The 20,346-nt window shown below is 56.7% G+C and overlaps 4 protein-coding genes across 4 annotated transcripts; 1 reads left to right on the top strand and 3 right to left on the bottom strand.

Annotated features, from left to right (window-relative positions):
- Nucleotides 1–134: 134 nt before the first annotated feature.
- On the top strand, nt 135–1,153 carry LRP88_02737 (mitochondrial carrier domain-containing protein; the record flags this gene model as incomplete). Its single annotated transcript, XM_083239377.1, has 2 exons — nt 135–264; nt 318–1,153. 2 exons carry the CDS (start codon nt 135–137, stop codon nt 1,151–1,153), a joined length of 966 nt encoding a protein of 321 aa, XP_083104507.1.
- A 279-nt stretch (nt 1,154–1,432) lies between these two features.
- LRP88_02738 (60S ribosomal protein eL22) lies at nt 1,433–2,126 on the bottom strand (the record flags this gene model as incomplete). Its single annotated transcript, XM_083239378.1, has 4 exons — nt 1,433–1,559; nt 1,613–1,809; nt 1,943–1,978; nt 2,112–2,126. 4 exons carry the CDS (start codon nt 2,124–2,126, stop codon nt 1,433–1,435), a joined length of 375 nt encoding a protein of 124 aa, XP_083104508.1.
- A 1,082-nt stretch (nt 2,127–3,208) lies between these two features.
- Nucleotides 3,209–4,258, bottom strand: LRP88_02739 (uncharacterized protein; the record flags this gene model as incomplete). The annotated part of the gene is made up of 1 exon (XM_083239379.1): nt 3,209–4,258. One exon carries the CDS (start codon nt 4,256–4,258, stop codon nt 3,209–3,211), a length of 1,050 nt encoding a protein of 349 aa, XP_083104509.1.
- Nucleotides 4,259–4,962: 704 nt separating this feature from the next.
- LRP88_02740 (uncharacterized protein) lies at nt 4,963–19,092 on the bottom strand (the record flags this gene model as incomplete). Its single annotated transcript, XM_083239380.1, has 1 exon — nt 4,963–19,092. The coding sequence occupies one exon, from the start codon at nt 19,090–19,092 to the stop codon at nt 4,963–4,965; it is 14,130 nt and encodes a 4,709-aa protein (XP_083104510.1).
- Nucleotides 19,093–20,346: the final 1,254 nt, after the last annotated feature.

Raw genomic sequence — 20,346 nt, forward strand, 5'->3', positions numbered from 1 at the left:
TTCTGGGACGCTCTCTTCTCTCAACGTCATAGACGCCCCGCCATCGGCTTTTATCGGCATCGCTCAAATTATCGACGCTGACAGAGATAGATATCTCATCTTCTAGAGACTCGCTCAAGAGTCGCTCAGATCTAATGGCCGCGGACGTGAGAGGAAAGGTTGCCGTGGAGGAGACGGAAGTTTCTGTGCCGAAGCAGGAGAGCAAGGCGCATCACTACAAGGGCTTTGTGGCGGGCGTCTTCAGTGGCATAGCCAAGCTCACAGGTAAGAGTAACTTTATGAGTTTTTCATGAGAGGTATATACTGATCGATTTTAGTTGGGCATCCGTTTGATACAGTCAAGGTCCGGCTGCAGACAACAGACCCGACTCGCTTCAAAGGGCCTCTACAGTGTGTTCTTCAGACAGTCCGCAATGAGGGCTTCCGAGGGCTGTACAAGGGCGCGTCACCGCCGTTGGTGGGATGGATGTTTATGGACTCGGTCATGCTGGGCTCATTGACAGTGTACCGTCGACTTCTATCCGATCACGTCTTTCACGTACAGCCGGGTTCGACCACAGGGAGGACGTCACTTCCGTCATACGGACACGGCATCGCGGGTATCGCTGCAGGCTCGACAGTTAGCTTCATCGCGGCGCCAGTCGAACATATCAAGGCGCGGCTGCAGATTCAGTACGCCGCTCAAAAGGCCGACAGACTGTACGCGGGACCCATCGACTGTCTACGCAAGATCTATCGGTACCACGGGGTTCAGGGCGTGTACCACGGACTATCGGCGACACTACTCTTCCGGTCATTCTTCTTCTTCTGGTGGGCCAGCTACGATGTTCTCTCGCGGATATTGAGGGAGCGGACGAACCTCAGCGCGCCAGCCGTCAACTTTTGGGCGGGTGGGTTGAGCGCGCAGGCTTTCTGGCTGACGAGTTATCCGAGCGACGTGGTCAAGCAGCGCATCATGACAGACCCCCTAGGAGGCGGTCTGAATGATGGAGTTAGGAGGTTCCCGCGGTGGAAGGATGCCGCGGCGGCTGTGTATAGGGAGGCAGGATGGAAGGGATACTGGAGGGGGTTTGTGCCGTGCTTTCTGAGGGCGTTCCCGGCGAATGCCATGGCGTTGGTTGCATTTGAGGGTGTCATGAGGGCGTTGCCATGAGTTGACATACATACATATACATAAGTACATACCCCTGACGAGAAGATGTCAGGTCATAAGCGATCATTTATCAAAGCAGCATCACCCATTCACATACAAAAGACGAGAGACGAGAGACGAGAAAAGAATTGAAACACCACAAAGAGTGCCACACAGATTGGCTGGGGTTTTATTGGCCAAGTCCTCAAACTTTTTATATTTCCCTGTCCTAATTCACCAACCCATTCCTGCGCCGTTGTAATGCTGACCGGGTTTCTTTGGTTTGGTTTGGTTCGACATTTACTCGTCGTCCTCGTCAGCCTCGTCGTTGACGACGTTGAAGAACTTGAGCTCGTAGACACCCCGCGAGGTGGAGACGACGCGGAGCCAGTCACGGAGCTGCTGCTTCTTGAGGAACTTCTTGGTCCTGCGAGATGTCAGTAAGCCATATTGAGAGGAGTGTAGAACTGTGAGACGCACAGGTACTTGAGGTAGCGGCCAGAGAGGTCGTTGTGGGCAATGATCTCGATCTTGCCCTCACCCTGCTGCTGGACAACAACGTTGTCGCCAAGGTTGTTGGTGCGGCCCTCAACCTTGATGCGATCCTGGAGGAACTTCTCGAAGGCGGCGACGTCGAAGATCTTGTCGCTGGCGGGCTGAGAAGCATCAATGATGTACTGTGGCGATATACGTTAGTATCGCAGTTCGATAGAGCATTTCGATTCTTGAATCCGTCGTCGGGTCGTCGCCATTATCGTGTCGCCCAGCGCAACGTTTTCGTCAAGGGGATCGGGGTCGTTTTGAGCGTACCTTCTTGGTCTGCTTCTGGGCCTTGCCCGACTTCTTCTGTTAAGATGACCTTAGCCTACTGCATTTCCGAGGCGCCTCTCATGCTAAAGAACGCGACGACGAGGGTTTCATCCCCCACCATCGCTTTCACCGCAGAGGGCCTTACAGCAAAGCGGTGTCATGTACGTACTGCCTGAGGAGCCATTGTGAATGGGTTGTTGGTGTTTTTGGGGTTGGTGGTGTTTCGTGTGTCAACGCAAAGAAGTCGAATCCTGCGCCTGAGAGAAAGGGAAAAATACGTTTGGGACTTGTGAGGGTTGGTCGTCAATCCGGAGCCGCGAAATTGGGGATGCGATTTTGCCGGTGGGGTGGGCAAAATTGGTGGAGAGGGCTTTGGCCCTGATTACATAATGTTGAGAAACGGAACGGGAGTGGCTGTTTCAGCTCGCAAAACTGAGCACAGACCACCAGGGGTCAGGTTGGGTTGAGGCGAGAAGGTGTAGCAGCCAATCAAGTGTCTTGAAAAGTAGTCAAGGTGGGCAACTCGACAGGCGCCCACTGCCAAGACTCTTCAGGTGCTCCATTACAATGAGCGAACCCAGGACATGCTCCATTATATTGAGAGATTCATTGGATGTTGTCAGTGGTGCATGGGTCAGCTCCTCTATCCCTCTCATTGTGTAGTGGCATCACAAGTCTGGACTTCACCCCAATTGAAAGTCTGAGGATACTGCGTCAGCCATCTCTCGAACAACCTCTGTTAATGACCAACTGGCGTCCGGTCTTGAATCTGGCCGATGATGATTCATGACCAGCCCAACCTTCGCTACGTAAGTGCTGATCTTGACAGAAGCAGTTTTAGTCTGTGGTGTTGCAATTCAGAAACAATCCACGACGGTCTTGAGTGAACCAGACCCATGGTGGTCTGTGCTTACACCGTCAAGAGCTATGATTGGCTAGAAAACACACTATCCTGCCGTGGGCTGAGTGGACTTGACCCATGCTCCACTTTAACTCATAGACTTAATTGGCCACATAACCTTCACTTGTACCGCAACATCACACGGATCAAGACAACATCAAAAGCACCCTCCTTTCAAGAGTAAAATGTATTATCCCAGCCGTACTAAAGCTAAGAAGCAATTCAACACTTTTCCAGGTCCCGATACCTTTCCAACTCTTTCCCATCACACAGCAGTGCAACCACCCGTTGTCGACGCAGTTCACCTCTATCGTATAACAGAGGCGAAACTCAAGCTAGACAGCTCAAGGTCGCTTTTTCTCGGCCTATGATCTTCTCAGTCTCATCCACTCAGGTTGATAAAAGGGGTTTTTTACAGTGACCTTGAAGACCTTGTCCAGGTCGTCGACAATGTCGCCCGCGAGGATCTCGCGGTACTTGAGGTACAGCTCCCGGAGGCGCTCGCGCTGCTCCTTGGAGATCTTGGCCTGGTCGACCAGGGTGGGCTTCTTGCCGCTGGACCGCCTGTAGTTCTTGTAGCGGATCCTGCCGTCCGGGCCGGACGTGAGGCCGAGCTTCTTGTAGATGGGGTGTCCCTTGTGTTTGTACTTGGGAGTCCTGTGCCTGGAGAGGCCGAGGCCGCTGGCAACCTCGTGGCTGACGTTGTCGTACAGCTTGTTCTCGTACTCCTCGTACTCTTCCTCCGACGGCTCCGGGGCGGGGACGCTCACCCTCCTGATCCCGTAGATTCTATCGTCGTCCGCATGACCGCCAATAATGATGCCGCGGATGGGTTCATTGTAGGAGGGGTACTTGATCTTTCGGACCTTGGAGCCTCCATCGGTGGTTCTGCTGCCATTGGGGATGGATTCGATGCGGTCGATACGGCCGTCCCTGCTGCCGCTGGTGCCGCTCTTGCTGGTGCTGGTGCTGCCGGTCTTGGACTTGGTGTTGGACTTGGTGTCGGGCACGCGGAACTGGCGGTCGACAGTCTGGCGAAGGACAAAGACCTTGTCGTCGTTGTTGACGTTGCGCTGGATCAGCCTTCGGCCTCCGCTTCCACCGGCGGCTCCAGTTCCAGCAGCCTGGTTGGTAGTGGTGGTGGTGGTAGTAGTAGTGGTGGTGGTAGTGGTGCTGGTCGAAGGGGGAGACAGGGTAGTGACAATGGTGCTTCCAGCAGCATTGGTGAAGGTGACCACAACAGGGGTGCTGGAGGTAGAGGACGTGGTGGTAGTGGTGGTGGTGGTAGTGGTCGGGGCCGCGGTAGGGGTCAAGAAGGCAGTGCTGTCAGTGTTGCTGTCAACAGCCTTCTTCCCCTTGCAAGGGGTAGCCAGGACGCCCTGAGCGAGGGCGAGCAGAGCAAGCTCGAAACGCATCTTGGGCAAGATGGGGAAGGGAGGAGAGGAGAGGAGAGGGGGAGAGCAGAAGACGACTTGTGAGGGGACGAGTTCTGGAGAAGTCTGTCGAGTCTGCTTGAACAGATCTGAGAGGAAAAGACACGCTCTTTATGTCTGCCTTGAGAAGCCAGATGGCAAACAATGGCCTCATTAATCATGGTTTCTCCTCCTCCGAGTGAGGCCGGCTGGCCTTGATGTCATGATGCTCAGCAAGACCACTTGTCCTTCGAGTTGAGGCCACGCTGGAGTTGAAAGAATGGTGATACATGGTAGAATAAAGAGGCCGCCCAGTTATGGACGTCAGAGGAGAATGATAGAGTTTACAGTGTTCGGCTATACATTGCCTCAACACCACATCTGGTCAATGACAAGTATCTCGAGGCATTCACTTTAGCCACGCCGTTTCCGCGACCAACTACTTCAACGCAACTCAATGGACACGTTTTCAAAGGAAACAAGACAGATGAATTAGGTTATGCGGACTCGATCAATATGCAACAAAATAACTCGATCTGCCCGCCCTCGCAAATGCAAACATCACCCAACCTGCAACAGTTCTGTCGTGATCCCAGGTAACAAATACAAAAACACCATCTCAACAAACTCGTTCCTATCGTCACACATGATACAATGGTTGCTCATCATGAAAAAAATACAACGCAGCCAGCCGCGCCCCGCGCTCATTAGCCAAACAGCTTCTTGAATGCACCCTTGATGCCTCCTGGCTTCTTCTTCTCCTCCTCCTTGGCTTGCGCCTTGCGCCGCTCCTCATGTCGAGCTTTGCGTCGCGAGTCCTCCGTGTCCATCCTGACGTGCCTGGATGGACGGGCATCTCGGTCTCGGGGAGATTCAGGTGCTGGCTCATCGCGTGTACGACGCGACCGAGGGCGTGCTTCATCCATCGACTCCCGAGGACGTCTGTACTTGGACCTCGTCCGCTTGGGCGCTTCTTCAACGGGAGGAGACTCCTTCGCTCGTTCTCTGATTGGTTCCGCCACAGCAGGCTCCTCGCGTGCAGGCGGCGGGTTATCTGAAGTCTTGATGCCGAAGAACCTCCTCCTAGGTGCAGGTGCAGGCGCAACCGACTCCTCTCGCTCTGCTGTTGAGGGGAGGTCCCTAATGTCATCAGGCCGAGGTCGCCCAGAGTGGCTGTGTCTCCGCGAGCGACGATGTCTCCGCTCCGGCTCGGCCTCTGGTTCCTTGCCTTTGACCTCCTTAGCCTCCTGGGCCTCCCTGGGGGCTTCTCGGAGGCGTGAAGGCTCACGCTTCCGCTCAGGTTCCTTCTCCTTTGCACGCCGCTCTGCCCGCTCCGCCTTTCGCTTGTCGTGGGCCGCCTGTTCATCAGGCGTGCGGCGTCTGCGGCCAGAGCTGCCAGAACTACCTTCGGCAGAGAATCCACTGTCTCGTCTGGGAGTTCTGGGGGGCGTGCCCGGGGTGCCTGACCCGGCACTATCGGGTCTGTAGCGGCGGTGAGAGTGGGAACCGTGCGATGATCGCCTCGTACGCTCTCGCGGCTCCTCTTCACGGGGCAGAGCACGCGAGGAAGACTCCTCGGCGGGAGCACGGGAACCACGCGATCGTGGCTCCTCCTCCCGGCGATAGCTACGGGGCTTAGGCTCTTCAGCACCTCGTGAGCTCTGGACCCTGGCCTCGCCTTCACCGCGTGATCCACGAGATCGTGGTTCTTCGTCATCACGGTGTCTGCGAGAAGATCGACCCTCTTCATCCCTATCCCGATGAGACCTGCGACGGCGCCGACCCTCATCTTCATCCCGAGACCGGTGGGCTCTCTTTTCGTCCTCACCACGGCTCGATCTGCGTTCTCTGCCCTCCTCGTCACGGCTCCTGCTGGAGTGGTGCGAGCGGTGCGAGCGTCGGCGCCTGTGATGTCTGTCTCTGTCTCTATCGCTGCGCGACGAGTCAGATTCTCTGCTCCTGTCGTCTGCAAACCAGTCAGCATCGGACGTGTAGAGTTCCTCGAGCGCATCCTCGAAGCTCCTCCGTGGTGATGAAGAAACTGGGAAGTAGGAGTTCTCGGGATCCGCTGTCATCTGATGTTCCAGATTAGGTAGGTATGCATCATCATCATCTTCTTCTTCTTCTTGATGCTGCCCGAGCAGCGGTGGGGGGCTGCTAGGAGGGCTCAGCGCCTCGGCGGCCGCATAGATGACTACCGCGGCAGCTACAGTGTCCTCTGCACGCTGGATCGACATCTTGCGCTTCCGCCGGAGGGTATGGGCTCGCTGTAAGTCGATCATATCTGTGTCAGGTATCACGATGCCAGGGGTTGGAGGCCTTATGCCTTCATGCTCGGTGGGTGAGGAGGGACCTGAGTGAGCAACATCTCTCCTCCTCAGTCCCTCCTCGATGGTAGTGGCAGGATGCCTGAGCTCTGGCCGCACAGGAACAGGGGCCATTGTCGACTCGCCTTCGGCCTGGAAAGAACGAGGTCTGGTTGTTACTGGTGCGGCCGCTCTTGAGGGTGCGCCTTGAATCTCGAGGGAGCGAGGCCTAGGGGCCACCTGCACAGCAGCTCTGGGTGATTCGCCCTTGGCGTCGAGAGAGCGAGGCCTTTGGGCTCTGTGTGCTGCTGCTCTCGATGACTCGCCCTGGGTCTCGAAAGTACGATGCCTGAGCATAGGACGTACCGGTATTCTAGACGGTTCACCTTCGACCTGTAGAGGAAAGGGTCGCGGCACAGGTCTGGCTTCAGATACCCGGCTAGTAACGGGCATGAAGATGGGGTCCTTTGTGTAGATCTCGGTGCCAGGGCGTATCCTCAGTGACCGTCGAGGCCGTTGCTGCTGCGTCAAGAACGTTCGGGGAGGCTCGGCGCGAGAAGGCCGTGTAACGGCCCGTTCACCCTTTGCCTCTCGAGCGGCAGCAAGCCCAGAAGCTACGGCTACAGCCCCGAGGCCTGTTCGCAAGACGGGGCTCGGTCTCTTGGGGCTGTCTCGTGCAATCTCGACTGCTTTGCCCTTGTCTCGCGGGGGGATCTGCACCACCCTCGGTGGCTTGGATGCTTCGGATTGAAGTAGCTCCATTGGCTTTGCCTCATGTTCCGTAGCAATCTCGGAGCTTGGAGATGTTGGCTGCAGCTCCGCCGCCTCTCTTGGCTTGGCCTCAGGGGTTGGCTCCTGGTCCGAGTCTTCATCGTCATCTATATCACGAGTATCGACACCGGGCAGCATGTTGTGCTCACCAACATCTTGTTGAGGCTGCATTGAATGCCGAGATCGGCTTTCTGGGTAAGGATCTTCAACCGCAGTGTTGTATTCCTCATCCTCTGAGCAGCTGCTGCTGTCCCACTCAGGTTCATGGGCTTGAGAAGGCTGAGCCACAGCTTCAGGTGCTAAGGCAGCTGGTGCTGGTACCGGTGCTACACCATCCACCCCGGTCGAGGGAGCAGCTGATGGGAGATCTCGAGTCTGAGGCGGTCTTTCGGTATGAGGCTCGTGTTCAGAGTCGCTCTCGTCTTCAGATGGTATCGCTTTCACAGGATTGGTATCAGTCTCAGCTCCTGCAGAAGCAGGCAGAGACTTGTCTCTCATCTCTGTGGAGTCCTGGCGGCCCTGAAGCCCAGGTGCCGGGGCATCAGATGGGCCAAGGACAACGAAATCCGATTCATCATCTGAGTCTTCAGACTCGCTGAGAGCGCCTCTTGGAGCAACACCATCAGCCGTGTCAAGACCAGCAACATCTGGACCGATGGCGCCTTTGGTCTTTGTAGGGCTTAACGGTTCGACGGTTGGTGGCTCCTCTGAGAGATCCGGCTGATCATGCGCCATCTCAATGATGGTGTCGGGCGATGAAGACCTCGATGGGCTTCCTGCCTCGTCAAGGCCCAGCAGAGATCTTCTCTCGAAGCCGCCTGTGGGCTCAAAATGGGCTGGGCTGAGCATCGCGACTGGCGAATCGCGATAGAACAGAGGTGAAGGTGACTCGTCGCCAGCTAGTGCCCTCTCTCGGAGATCACGAGCTGGTGTTTTTGGCGAAACTGGCCCAGACACATGCTCATCGTGGTCTGAATCATCCTCGTCAACAGGTCCATCCGCAACCGACTCCAAGAGCTCGAGCAGAAGGGATTGGATCTCGTCGCTCGATTCGGAACCACCGTCGACCTCCTCATCCTCAAGAGTACGAGAAGAGGGCTCGAGCTCTGGAGAACTCACCTGGCGAGGTCGGGGGGTCTCTCGTGCGTCTTGTGGAATGATGACGTGGAGAGTCCTGGAGGTTGGTGACGGAGGCTCAGAGTCAGATGCGTGTGATTCAACATCAGATCCCTCTTCTGAGGCAACTGCCGCTGTTACATCGATGGCTTTCTGGACCGGGGCCTCTTCTCCAACAGTGTCAAGCTCATCCTTCTCCCGATTCAAGTCACCCTGCGTGGATGCAGCAGGTGGCACAAGAGCTCCAGTTTCGTCCTCTTCAGAGTCCTCCTCATGGGAAGGTAGCTCTGGAATGCCAGTGGCAGCGGAAGTCTTCGGTGCCGGGCTCGATTCAGTGTCATGAAGCTCATCAGTTGCTGGGAGAGATTCCTGGGGCTCTACAATCCGAGCGACGATATCGGGAATTGGAGATCTGGACGTTTCGTGATCTTTCAGCTCCGGCACGTCAAGATCCTCGGCTGTCTGAGTATCTCCCAGATATTCACTTTCAGAAATCGGCAGGGCAGTAGGTTCTTGATGGCTCGTAGGGGAGACAGAGCGGCTCAAGGGCTCAGTTTCAGCAGCAGGTGCATCAACAGCTCGAGAAGCGATATCTGCTACTTCAGCCTCGCCTGGAGAAGAGTCCGATAGATGAACAGAAGTTGGGCGCGGCTCAGAGCCGGGGGCCTGTCCATCACCAGCGACACCACCTTCGATGCCAGCATCTGGAGTAGAAGCTCTAGAGGAGTGGATTGACTCGGAATGCACACCAACAGTGAGCTCATCAGTGCCAAGGCTATCTTGAGTGAGAGCCTTGTCCAGGGCGGATTCAGGTCCTGGTAAGTAGGGTGAAGGGGCAATGGGCTCAGTCGCCGGCTCAGTCGCCGGCTCCGCGGGGCTTGAAGGGCTCAGCACTCCCGCATCACGAGTCTCGGTTTCGTGTCGCTCGTCATTCTCCGACCCAGAATCCGATTCCCCAGATTCGGAAGAAGCTGTAGCTTTCTCGAGCTCAGGCATGACATCGTTTTGTTGGCTAGCCTTCTCTCCACCCTCAACTTCTTCCGGCGCCAGCTCGGAATGGGCTACTGGAGACGACCTATCTTCATGAGAAGATTTGTCATCGTCATGTTCGCCAAGATCCAAGATCCCACGGTCTCCGGGTGTGCTTTCAGGTGATGCAGGTCTGGAGGCAATGGTCTGCTGCTCGAGGTCGAAAGCTTGGGCGTCTTTGGTGCCAAGGACGTCTTCGTCGGCTTCAGAGACTGTTGAGGCTGTCGGGGAGTGCGGTAGGTTCTTGGGGTGGGACACTCCCTCGGTGTCGTCAACTGTCATATCTGGGGAACTGGCCCGGGAAATGGGCTCCAGGTGCTCTGGTTGCTGGATGGAAGCTCCTTCCGTTGTTTCAACGTGTCTCCGTTCCTCCGCGTCGGCGCCACTTAGAGAAGAAGGAGAGCGCGAGAGAGCGTCGACCGGTGGCAGTGCGTCATCATCCTTCTCCTCAGGCTTCGACACAGAGGTCAGCGGTTCCTGGACCTCCTGGTCTGTGCCCTTGGCATCGGGAGATAGATCCTCAGTTGTTTGCTGCCCTTCCTCTAGTTTCTCGTCGAACGCAACGGGCTCTTCGAACTGAGACCCTACGGCTGGCGGCGACAACCCAGGCTCTGTGAAACCTGGTTTGAAGTCGTCATCGATGGCCTCGGTCTTCTCAGGCTCTAGATGCAAAACTGCGCGGTCTTGCGGTATCTCTCCCGGCGTCTGCAGTACGTTCTCGAAATCAGTGTCGAGGATTTTGGGCTCGTGCAGTGTGGTATCAGCGGTAGAGAGAGCTTGCAATAGTCCCAACATGGACACTTCCTGTGTTGGTTCTAAAGTTGCTGTTCTCTCAACTTGAGGTCCAATTTCGGCAGGTTTTGTTTCGTCTTCAAGTCGAACTCCAAGAGAAACGGGATCCTGAGCCTCCTCCTTGCCAGACACCTGCTGTTCCTCTTCCGAATCTGAGTCGGGAACATTGGCGCTTGCAGAGGCCACAGCTGGAGTGTCCGAGTCTTGTGCAGCCTCCGGTGATATCACTTGTTGGTCGATAATCTCGGGATCGGAAGCGTCGGTTGTCCCGGGTTTTGCAGCAACCACGTCAACGGGGCTTGAGGATCGACCGGCAGTTTCAGAGAGTGATACCGGTCCCTCCACCTCGGAGCGTGCTTTCTCATCCTCTTCAGTTTGCATGCTGACAGCTGTAGATGGACGGGAGACGTTAGGGAGGTTTGCCGTGTCTCCCTCTACTTCGAGGTCAGAGACACCAGTCTTGGGCATCTGAGTCTCTGCATCGGTGTCAGAGGTCAGCACAGCTGGGGTTTCGGGCTGCTCAAGTGGCGGCTCCCTGTCGCCCAGTTGTGATGCAGACGAGTCATAGGCAACGGGAATTGGTGAGTTGGCGTCCATTCCGTCAGTCTGCGCGTCGCCATCGTGAGTATCATCAGCTGGCTCTTTGACGTGTGCTTCAGGCGCGGTTGGTGATTCCATGTAAATGTTTACAGGCTCAGCCCCAGCCTCAGCGACCTCTCTGTCCACGGCATCCGTTGATTGGTCTGTGGCACCATGATTCTGGGGTGTGGGGACTTCAGCACCATCATTGGCTTCTGAGATGGCGTGGCTGGCGGCGCCATCTGCTTCTGCGACCGAATCTGGCTCTTTGGCGACAACTGGAACGATTTGCTCGGGAGCCTTGACAGCCGCTTCTTGGCTTTCTGGCGCTGTCTCTGAGGGCTCATTCAACAACTGCTGCTTGGCGTCATCGCCACTTTCTGGGGTAAGCTTCGCTGCCGGACAAGTTTCTACGGCAACTTGCTCCTTAGCCTGCCCAGATGTCTCCTCACCATCTTGACGAGAACCATCTTGGCCCAGAGTGTCTCTCGTCACCAGCGGCTCCTCAGCATCGCCCAGAACCTCGGCCTTTGGCTCTGGACGCGTGGGATCCTCCGCTACTCCAATGTTCGTATTCTGGCCCGAACTCGGCTCGTGTAACCCTGGCATCGTGATTTCTGTGATAGTTTGATCATCTTCTGTGCAAGACGGAGCAAGCAATTTCGCCTCGCTGGCTCCATCGCGCTCGTCGGCCGCTTCAACAGTCCGCGGCTGGCTCGACTCATGAGCGATAGGTGTGAGTGCTGTATCATCCTCGTTGGGTGGTAATTCTCGCTGTCCCTGGGTATTGTCTGAAAGTAACTCCAAAACTCCGTGATCCATATCTTCTTGTAACTCCGTAGCGGGGAGTCCCAAACGTTGCGGAAAATCAAAAGGGGTATCGTTTAATGAATGTCGTTCCTCACCTTTTTTCGCCTGCTTCTTTTCGCCTGGAATCGGACCAAGAGTATCTTTGCTCTCTTCTTCTTCCTTGGCCTTGGCCTCTGCCTCTGCCTCTGCTCTAGCTTTTTCGTCATCTTGCTTCTCGGCTTCGGCGGCCTTTTCTGCTTCAGGCTCGGGAGCTGCTTCTTCCTCAGGCTCGGGAGGCGACTTCGTAGCGGCGTCTTCAGGCTCTGGAGCAGGTGCTTCTTCAGCAGATGCTTCCTCAGCAGGTTTGGCATCTGCCTCTGGCGCGGGAGGTTCCTGTTCTTCCGACTTGTCGTCTGTCTCTGCTGCGCGTGCAACAGTCTCTTCGGCAGGTTTCTCCTCTTCATCAGGGGCCTTCACGTCATCAGCTGGTTTTTCATCAGTGGAAGGTGCTTCTTCAGCCGGTTTGGCGTCTTCGGCTGGAGCAGTTGTCGCATCTTCAGCTGGTGGTTCTTCGGGGACAGCTCTGGCTGCCTCTTCCGTTGCGGGAGCCCCCTCGGCAGGCTGTTCAGTCGCAGCCTCTTCCTTAGCCTCGTCCGCCGGAGCCGCAGGTGCTTCCTCGCTGGGCTTTTCTTCGGCTGCGGATGCTTCCTCGGCTGGTTTAGCGTCGTTGTCGGGCTTCTCCTCGGGTGCTGTGGTTTCTTCCTCTGGTTTGTCGTCAGCAGGTTTGGAATCCTCCTCTGGCTTGGCTTCAGCAGCCAGTTTTTCGTCAGCGGGTTCCTCTTCAGCTGCCTTGGCCTCTTCTTCTGGCTTAGATTCAGCTGCGGGCGCTTCTTCAGTTGTCTCGACGGCGGCGGGCGTGGCCTGTTCCTCGGGTTTGTCGTCAGTTGAAGGCGCTTTTTCAGGTTCCGCCTTCTCAGCAGCGGGAGCCTCCTCTGCTGGCTTCTCTGCCGGTTCAGCAGCGGGAGCTTCTTCGGTTGGCTGCTCCTCTGCTGGCTTCTCCTCAGCGGCAGGCTCTTCAACTGGCTTCTCCTCTGCTGGCTTCTCCTCTGCTGGCTTCTCCTCTGCTGGCTTCTCCTCTGCTGGCTTCTCCTCTGCTGGTTTTTCCTCAGTAGCGGGAGCCTCTTCAGCTGGTTTCTCTGCCGATTCAGGCTCCTTGTCGGCGACAGCAGCGGGTGCCTCCTCGGCAGGTTTCTCTTCGGCAGCCGGAGAATCTTCAGTAGCCTTTTCATCAGCAGCGGCGGCAACAACAACAGGGGCCTCTTCGACGGGCTTCTCCTCCGCTGGTTCGGGCTCCTTCTCGGTAGCAGAAGCCTCCGTGGCGGGTTCTTCAGCAGGAGACTCTTCTGCGGGCTTCTCCTCAGTTGTGGGGGCCTCCTCAGCAGGTTTCTCTTCAGCAGTAACCTCAGCGGCAGGAGCCTCTTCTGCTGGCTTCTCCTCAGCGGCGGTCTCAGCAGGAGACTCTTCTGCGGGCTTCTCTGCTGGTTCAGTAGCGGGATCTTCTTCGGCTGGCTTCTCCTCGGCTGGTTTCTCTTCAGCAGCAGTAGCCTCAGCAGCTGCGGGTTCTTCAGCTGGCTTCTCTACTGGTTCAGGCTCTTTCTCGATGGCAGCAGCCTCAGCAGCGGGTTCTTCAGTTGCTTTCTCCCCAGCCGGCTTCTCCTCAGCAGCGTCGGATTCCTCAGCCGGTTTCTCCTCGGCGGTGGGAGTTTCCGCGGCAGGAGCATATTCAGACGGCTTCTCTTCCGCGGGCTTCTCCTCGGCAGCAGCCTCAACAGCGGGTTCCTCTGCAGGCTTCTTCTCTGCTGGTTCCTCCTTATCGGTAGCAGCAGCCTCAGCGGCAGGTTCTTCGGCTGGTTTCTCGTCGACGGAGGGGGCCTCTTCTGCCGGCTTCTCTTCTGCAGACTTCTCCTCGGCAGCAGCAGTGTCAGCGGTGGGTTCTTCAGCTGGCTTCTCTTCCACTGCCGGAGCCTCTGCAGCAGGAGCTTCTTCAGCAGGCTGCTCGGCCGGCTCAGGCTCCTTTTCAACGACAGGGGCCTTTTCGGCAGTAAGTGCCTCCTCGACCGACTTCTCCTCAGCCGTAGGTGCCTCTTCTGATGGCTTCTCCTCTGCAGGCTTCTTCTCTGGTGACTCGGGCTCCTTGTCAGCAGCGGCAGTCTCAGCAGCTGGTGCCGGCTCTTCCTCGAATATGGTTGCAGTGTTCTCGGGCTTCTCATCGCTGGCCTGAGGTGCAACCTCTGCAGAACTGTCTGGTTGCTTTGCGGATTCGGGTTCGGCGGCCGAGGCCTCTTCCTTGGCTTCGTCGGCAGACTCCTCTGCCTCATCCTCGTCCTTGGCGATTTCTTTTGGTGCCTCCGGTTCAGCAGCGTTCTCAGCATCGCCGCCAGCATCGGCCTCAACAGGAGTCACCTCGGCTAGCTTCTCTGCGGGGGCTTCCGATCCGGCATCGTCTGTGTTGGACTTGTCTGCAACACTCTCGACCTCCTTCTCGGCTGCAGGCTCGGGCTTTTCTTCTGGTGCTTGTGTAGCCTCAGAAGCAGGTGCTGCCTTCTCATCTTCAGCTTTAGAGGGGGCCTCGTCGTCAGATTCGTCGTCACTGTCGGAGTCGGAGGCTGCCTCAGCATCTGGCTTGACGGTCTCAGAAATCGGCGTCTCCTTTTCAGTATCAGGGGTTGCTTTCTTGCTGTCAACCTCAGGGGGGGATTCGTCGTCTGATTCGTCGTCACTGCCAGAATCCTCCGCCTTATCGGTATCTGGCTTCTCAACGTCAGGAGCAGGGGCTGTTTTCTCAGCCTCAGAAGCAGATGTCGCTTTGTCGGTCTCGGAAACTGCCTTGTCGTTTCCGGCTTTAGAAGCATCCCCGTCGTCAGAATCGTCGTCGCTATCAGAGTCGTCGTCGTTCTGGGCATCTGGCTTTGCAGCCTCGGGAGTGGGTGCCTCTTTCTCAGCCTCAGGAGTCGCTTTGTCGTCTCCCGCCTTAGCAGGATCCTCACCATCAGATTCGTCATCGCTATCAGAATCTTGGTCCTTCTCGGCATTCGGCTTTTCAACCTCAGCAGGTGTCTCTTTCTCAGCTTCGGGGGCAGGCGTCGCTTTCTCATCTCCAGCCTGCTCGCCATCGGATTCATCATCGCTATCGGAGTCCTTGGCTTGGTCGGCATCAGGCTTGTCGGCCTCGGCAGCGGGCATCGCTTTCTCCTCCACAGCTTTGGGGGCTTCCTCGTCATCGGAGTCATCCTCGCCATCGGAATCTTGAGCCTTCTCGGCGTCAGGCTCTTTAGATGGGGTTTCAGTAGCAGCCGATTCTCCCTCTGCTTCCTCCTTTGGCTTGGTCTCGGAAGGCTTGGGAGTCTCTTCTGCTGCGGGCTCTGGCTTGGCTTCCTCAGTTGGGGCTGTGGATTCCTCCTTTGCGGCTGCAGCGGCTGGCTCCTTGTCAGCCTCAGGGCTGTTCTCTGAAGCGTCACTCTCTGAGTCACTCTCCGAGTCGGGGGACGGTGCAGGTGCAGTCGTCTCTGCTGGGGTTTCAGGAGTAGCCTCTTCAGGCTCAGCCTTCGAGGATGCTTCTGGGGGCTGGTTCTTCTCAGCGTCGTCATCCGCGGAGTCCGAGTCTTCTGTGGCCTTGGAACTATCGGAGACCTCTGAAGGAATCTCCTTTGGTGCTTCAGGCTTGGGCCCTGGTGTCGCCTCAGCAACTGGCTTATCATCTTCGTTGTCGCTGTCAGAATCGGAATCACCGCTTTTCTCGGCTTCGGTAGAGGCAGCATTGGCGTCGAGCTCTTCTTTCGGCTTCGCATCGTCAGCTGCTGGCTTCGGCTCCAGCGTTGATTCGGCAGGAGTCTCCGGGGCCTCTTTGTCCTTATCCTCCGGCTGAGAGAGTGTTTCAGCGGCGGCGTTGGTCTCAGCCTCTGCAGAAGCGGCTGCGTCCGCATCCTTCTTCTCATCATCGTCGGGTGCGGAGACCTCAGCTTCGGGCTCCTTGGCCATTGCTGTTGCTGCCTTTCCCTCAGACTCAGCCTCAGACTCAGAATCCGATGTCTCATCAGGCTTTTCGGTGGCCTTTGGCTCCTCTGCTTCAGCGGTTCCAGTTTTCTCGGTCTCGCCAGCAGCTTCACCATCAGTGGATTTACCGTCCTCTGAGGGTTTCACCTCTGATTCAACCTTCTCGTCATCAGCAGCCTTCGCTTCCTGAGCTGCCTTGCCATCATCCGCTTCAGCTGCTTCAGGAGGTTGGTCTTCCGTAGCAGGTGGTTTTTTGTCAGCGGGGTCATCATCCGATGTAGCGGGTGCTTCTTCTTCGGTAGCTTTCCCGTCAATAGTCGAGGCGGCCTCGTCCTTTGCTTCGGGAGACGCGGTTTCTTTGGCCTGTTCTTCCGAATCATCGCCAGCAGTCTTGCCATCTGTGGTAACGTTGTCCCCAGCCTTGGGTTCTTCGCTCTCGGCCTTGTCACCGGATTCTGTTTGCTCTGGTTCGACAGGCTCCTCAGTCTTGGCAGACTCCTCCTCGGCATTCTTGGTCTCGGCTGCGGCAGGCGGTTCGGTTGCCTCAGGTTGTTGTTCTGTCTCCTTTTCGGGCTTCATCTCTTCAATAGACTTGGCCTCGGTCTCAGGAGTGTCGTTGGCGGTTTTGTTCTCTTCAGCTGGTTCGACCTCCGCAGAAGGCTCCTCCTCTGGTTCAGCTGGTTTAACTTCCTCGGCAGGCTTGTCATCTGATTCAGAGGCATCTGCTTCAGTCGCCTTGGCATCTTCGGTAGGTTTCTCCTCTGATTCAGCAGGCTCAGCTTCCTCAGAGGAAGTGTCGTTTGCTTCGGCAGGGGTAGATTCCTCGACGGGCTTCTCTGATTCAGCTGGTTTGGCTTTCTCAGCAGGCTTCTCCTCTGATTCAGCTGGCTTGGCTTCTTCAGTCAGCTTGTCATCCGATTCAGAGGTCTCGCCATCTGCTTCAGTCGCCTTGACTTCTTCGACAGTCCCCTCTGATGCAGCAGGGGTAAATTCCTCGACGGGCTTCTCTGCTTCGACCGGGCTGGCTTCTTCGGAAGGCTTGTCATCTGATTCAGATGGCTTTTCTGCTTCGGCAGGCTTTTCCTCAGCAGCAGGGGCCTCTTCAACTAGCTTATAATCTGCTTCAGCCGACTTCTCCTCAGCTGGGGGTGCCTCTTCGGCTGGCTTGTCGCCTGCTTCGGTTGGCTTTTCCTCAGCAGCTGGTGTCTCCTCTGCTTCGGCAGGCTTGCTTTCCTCGGCAGGCTTCTCCTCTGCTTCGGTGGGCTTCTCCTCAACCGCAGGCGCCTCTTCAACGGCCTTGTCCTCCGCTTCGGCAGACTTCTCCTCGGCCGCAGGTGTTTCCTCAGCGGGTTTCTCCTCGACTGCAGGTGCCTCTGCGACTGACTTATCGTCTGCTTCAGCAGGTTTCTCCTCAGTCGGGGTCTCTGCCGCAGCGGCCTCGGCAGCAGGGGGGGCTTCTTCAGCTCCGGGCTTATCGTCTGCTTCGGCCGACTTCTCCTCAGCAGGCTTGTCGTCTGCTTCGGTGGGCTTTTCCTCAGCAGCAGGTGCCTTCTCTGCTTCGGCAGGTTTCTCCTCCTCCGCGGGCTTCTCTTCCGCGGCGGCCTCGACAGCGGGCTCTTCAGCTGGCTTCTCTGCCGATTCAGGCTCTTTGTCGGCAGCAGCGGCGGCGGGAGCTTCTTCAGCTGGCTTTACCTCAGCGGCGGCATCGGCAGTAGGGGCTTCTTCGGCTGGCTTGTCGTCTGCTTCGGCTGGCTCGTCATCTGCTTCAGCAGGCTTCTTCTCAGCCGGGGGTGCTTCTTCGGTAGGTTTCGCTTCTTCAGCGGCGGTCTCCTCTTGAGGGCCCTTATCCGCCTCTGCAGGGGACTCTTCTGACTCGGGAGACTTCTCTTCCGATGCAGCAGCCTTTTCCTCCTCCGCGGGCTTCTCTTCCTCGGACTTGGCGTCGCCCGCTGGTTGAGACTCCTCAGCGGGCTCTTCAGGCTTGGCATCATCAGCAGGCTTCTCTGCCTCAGGAGCAGCTTCCTCTGAGGGGGGTGCAGGCTCTTCAGCTGGCTTCTCCTCTTCTGGCGCCTTGGCCTCATCTGATGTTGCATCATCACTCGGAGCTGCTTCGTCCGCTGGTGATGACTCCTCGCCCGCAGGTTTGGCCTCCGCATCAGATTCGGCCGCCTTGTCCTCTTCAGACTTTGCGTCAGCAGCCGGGGCGCTCCTCTCCGCGGTCTCGCTGCCTTCGGCGACGGATGCCTTGTCTTCGGAAGATTTTGCATCCTTGGACGAGTGTGCGTGTTTCGACTTGTGGTGGTGAGACTTTTCAGCTTTTGCAGCAGCCTTTTTCTCCTTTTCCTTCTTTTCCTTCTCTTTCTTCTCCTTCTCCTTCTTCTCTTTTTCCTTCTTTTCCTTCTCTTTCTTTTCCTTCTCTTTCCTCTCTCTCTCCTCCTTCTCCTTCTTTTCCTTCTCTTTCTTCTCTTTCTCCTTCTTCTTCTTCTTTTCCTTTTTCGTCAAGGCCTTCTTCTCCACAGGAGCTGCAGTCTCGTCCTCACCACCACCGTCGTCATTCTCGGCTGCTTCTTCTTTGGGAGTTTCTGACCCCTCGCGTTTGGCAGGCGTCTCTTCTGCAGCTGGGGCCTTTTCCTCGTTTGGAGGAGTCTCGGCCTTGGCGGTGCTGTCGTCCTCGGCGGCCGCTTCTTCAGGAGCAGGTACTTCGTCTTTGGCCGCTGTCTCTTCTGTTGACGCTTCCCCCTCCTTGGACTCCTCTTCCTTTGGAGCCTCTTCTGTGGGCGCGGCTTCTGTAGATGCCTCCTCCTTAGACGTGTCTTCTGCGGGAGTCTCTTCTGTGGGTACCTCTTTTGAGGCGGTCTCCTCTTTGGACGCCTCGTCTGTTGATGCCTCCTCTTTGTCGGGCGTCTCTTCAGGTTCGGCAGCTGGTGTTTCTTCAGTGGTGGGTGTTTCTTTGGCTGGTGCGTCTTCTTCCTTCGAGGTGTCCTTGTCCTCCTCCTTGGGAGCTTCTTCTGCCGCTGGTGTTTCCTCTTCGGCGGCTGGTATCTCCTCGGCCTTCTCTTCTGGCTCTGCAGGTTCCGGATCCTCTGGCTTCGTCTCTGCCTCCTCAACCTTCTCCTTCTCCTTGTCCTTCTCGACAGATGGAGGCAGGGGAACTGGTGGGGGTGGCAACAGAGTGTTCTGGTCCTTCTTCTTATTCTTCTTGCTCTTCTTCTTGCTGGATGATGATACAGGTGCAGGCCATGTTTCCTCCGCTGGCGGATCTGGTGCTGGGGGTGGCACGAAAGCTGCTGCTTCTGCTTCGGCTGCCGCTGCCGCTGCCGCCCTCTCTTGTTGCTTCTTCAGCTTCTTCCTCTCCTTCTTGGTGAGAGCTGCTGCTTGTGGTGGAGGTGAGGGTGCCTCCATTGGCACCCTCATGTATGATGGATATCCATTGTCGCCTAGAGAAAACTCAGTCAAAGGATGCCTCTCATGGCAGAGTATACTCACCTTGGTACTCGTCCCTCTCTTGGTCCTCCGTGTCTGAGATATCCGGTCTTGAGTACTGAATATTTGAGAAATTGGAAAACTGTACATGGTTCCAATCAATATGCGTCCTGTTACCAGGATAGTAGGAGCCGTAGTAGCCAGAATCCATACTTTCTCTCCCTTGTCTTCACCCGACATCACGGGAAGGTCTAGGTTCAAAAAACCTGGGGAGCGACTCTATTATCTTGCTGCTTGCAGATGGGCCGGTCAGGCGATCGGGTAGATGCAGTAGGGCCGCCAAGCGGGACGTTAGATCTCTCTCAGACCCTGAAGGTGTCAAGCCTACCTAGGATGTACCCGTAACTGTAGCCTGTACAAGACGGATAGGTCGTCACCGTACCTACGCAGTAGTCTGTTGACGGAAAATGGGGGGGGGCGGATGGGGGTGGGCGCGTCTGTGTCGGGGGTATCACGCGGCGTACAGTAGGACACGACAACGCAGGGAAAATAGGGACAAGAACTGCTATTGGACGATGCAAAGCGAGGCAGAAGGGATGGGTTCTCAGTAACGATGATTTGCGAGATGCAGGCCTCGGATCATAACGGGCGAACGGGTGGGAAGTCCGGAGAGGTCATTAACGAGATTTCTTGAGGCGGGATGGGTCCATTTCCTCGAGACAAGAGGTTGCCAAAGACAAAAAAGCATGCAAGCCCGACAGGCTAAGCTCAATGCCCAGTCCCCTGCTCGCAATGGGCCACAGGCGCCCAAGGCCCATGGGCCATGGATGCTTACAGCGCTCGCTGCGTCGTGCCCATGCGCAATTGGCCCACGCATGGCCAGCACTGGCTGGCGCCACGTCGCCGGGGCAATTGGGTTGTGAGGCGAGCCTGACGGGGCGAGCGACAAGACGAGGTTGTACAGAGACGCATTGATTCATCAGAGCAAAGCTGATGAGGCATATCGCGGCCCAATAGCACCTAGAGTCAACGGCAGAATCGGTGCGGACCTGCATGACGGGCCGCCTGCCAGCATGGCAACTAAGGAAGCCTGAGTCAAGCGCGGGTGATTAACGGCCCTCATGTCGTATCGGGTGGCCGAGATTGCATTTGGGCGGCGAGGCATCGATGCACCGCCAGTGTGCGTAACAGTACACACAGATACCTAGGTCAGACCGTCAGACGCAGATAGGC

Source organism: Fusarium phalaenopsidis (genome assembly GCF_050370095.1).
Source record: "Fusarium phalaenopsidis strain FUZ10S chromosome Unknown contig_32286, whole genome shotgun sequence".
Classification (NCBI taxonomy): domain Eukaryota; kingdom Fungi; phylum Ascomycota; class Sordariomycetes; order Hypocreales; family Nectriaceae; genus Fusarium; species Fusarium phalaenopsidis.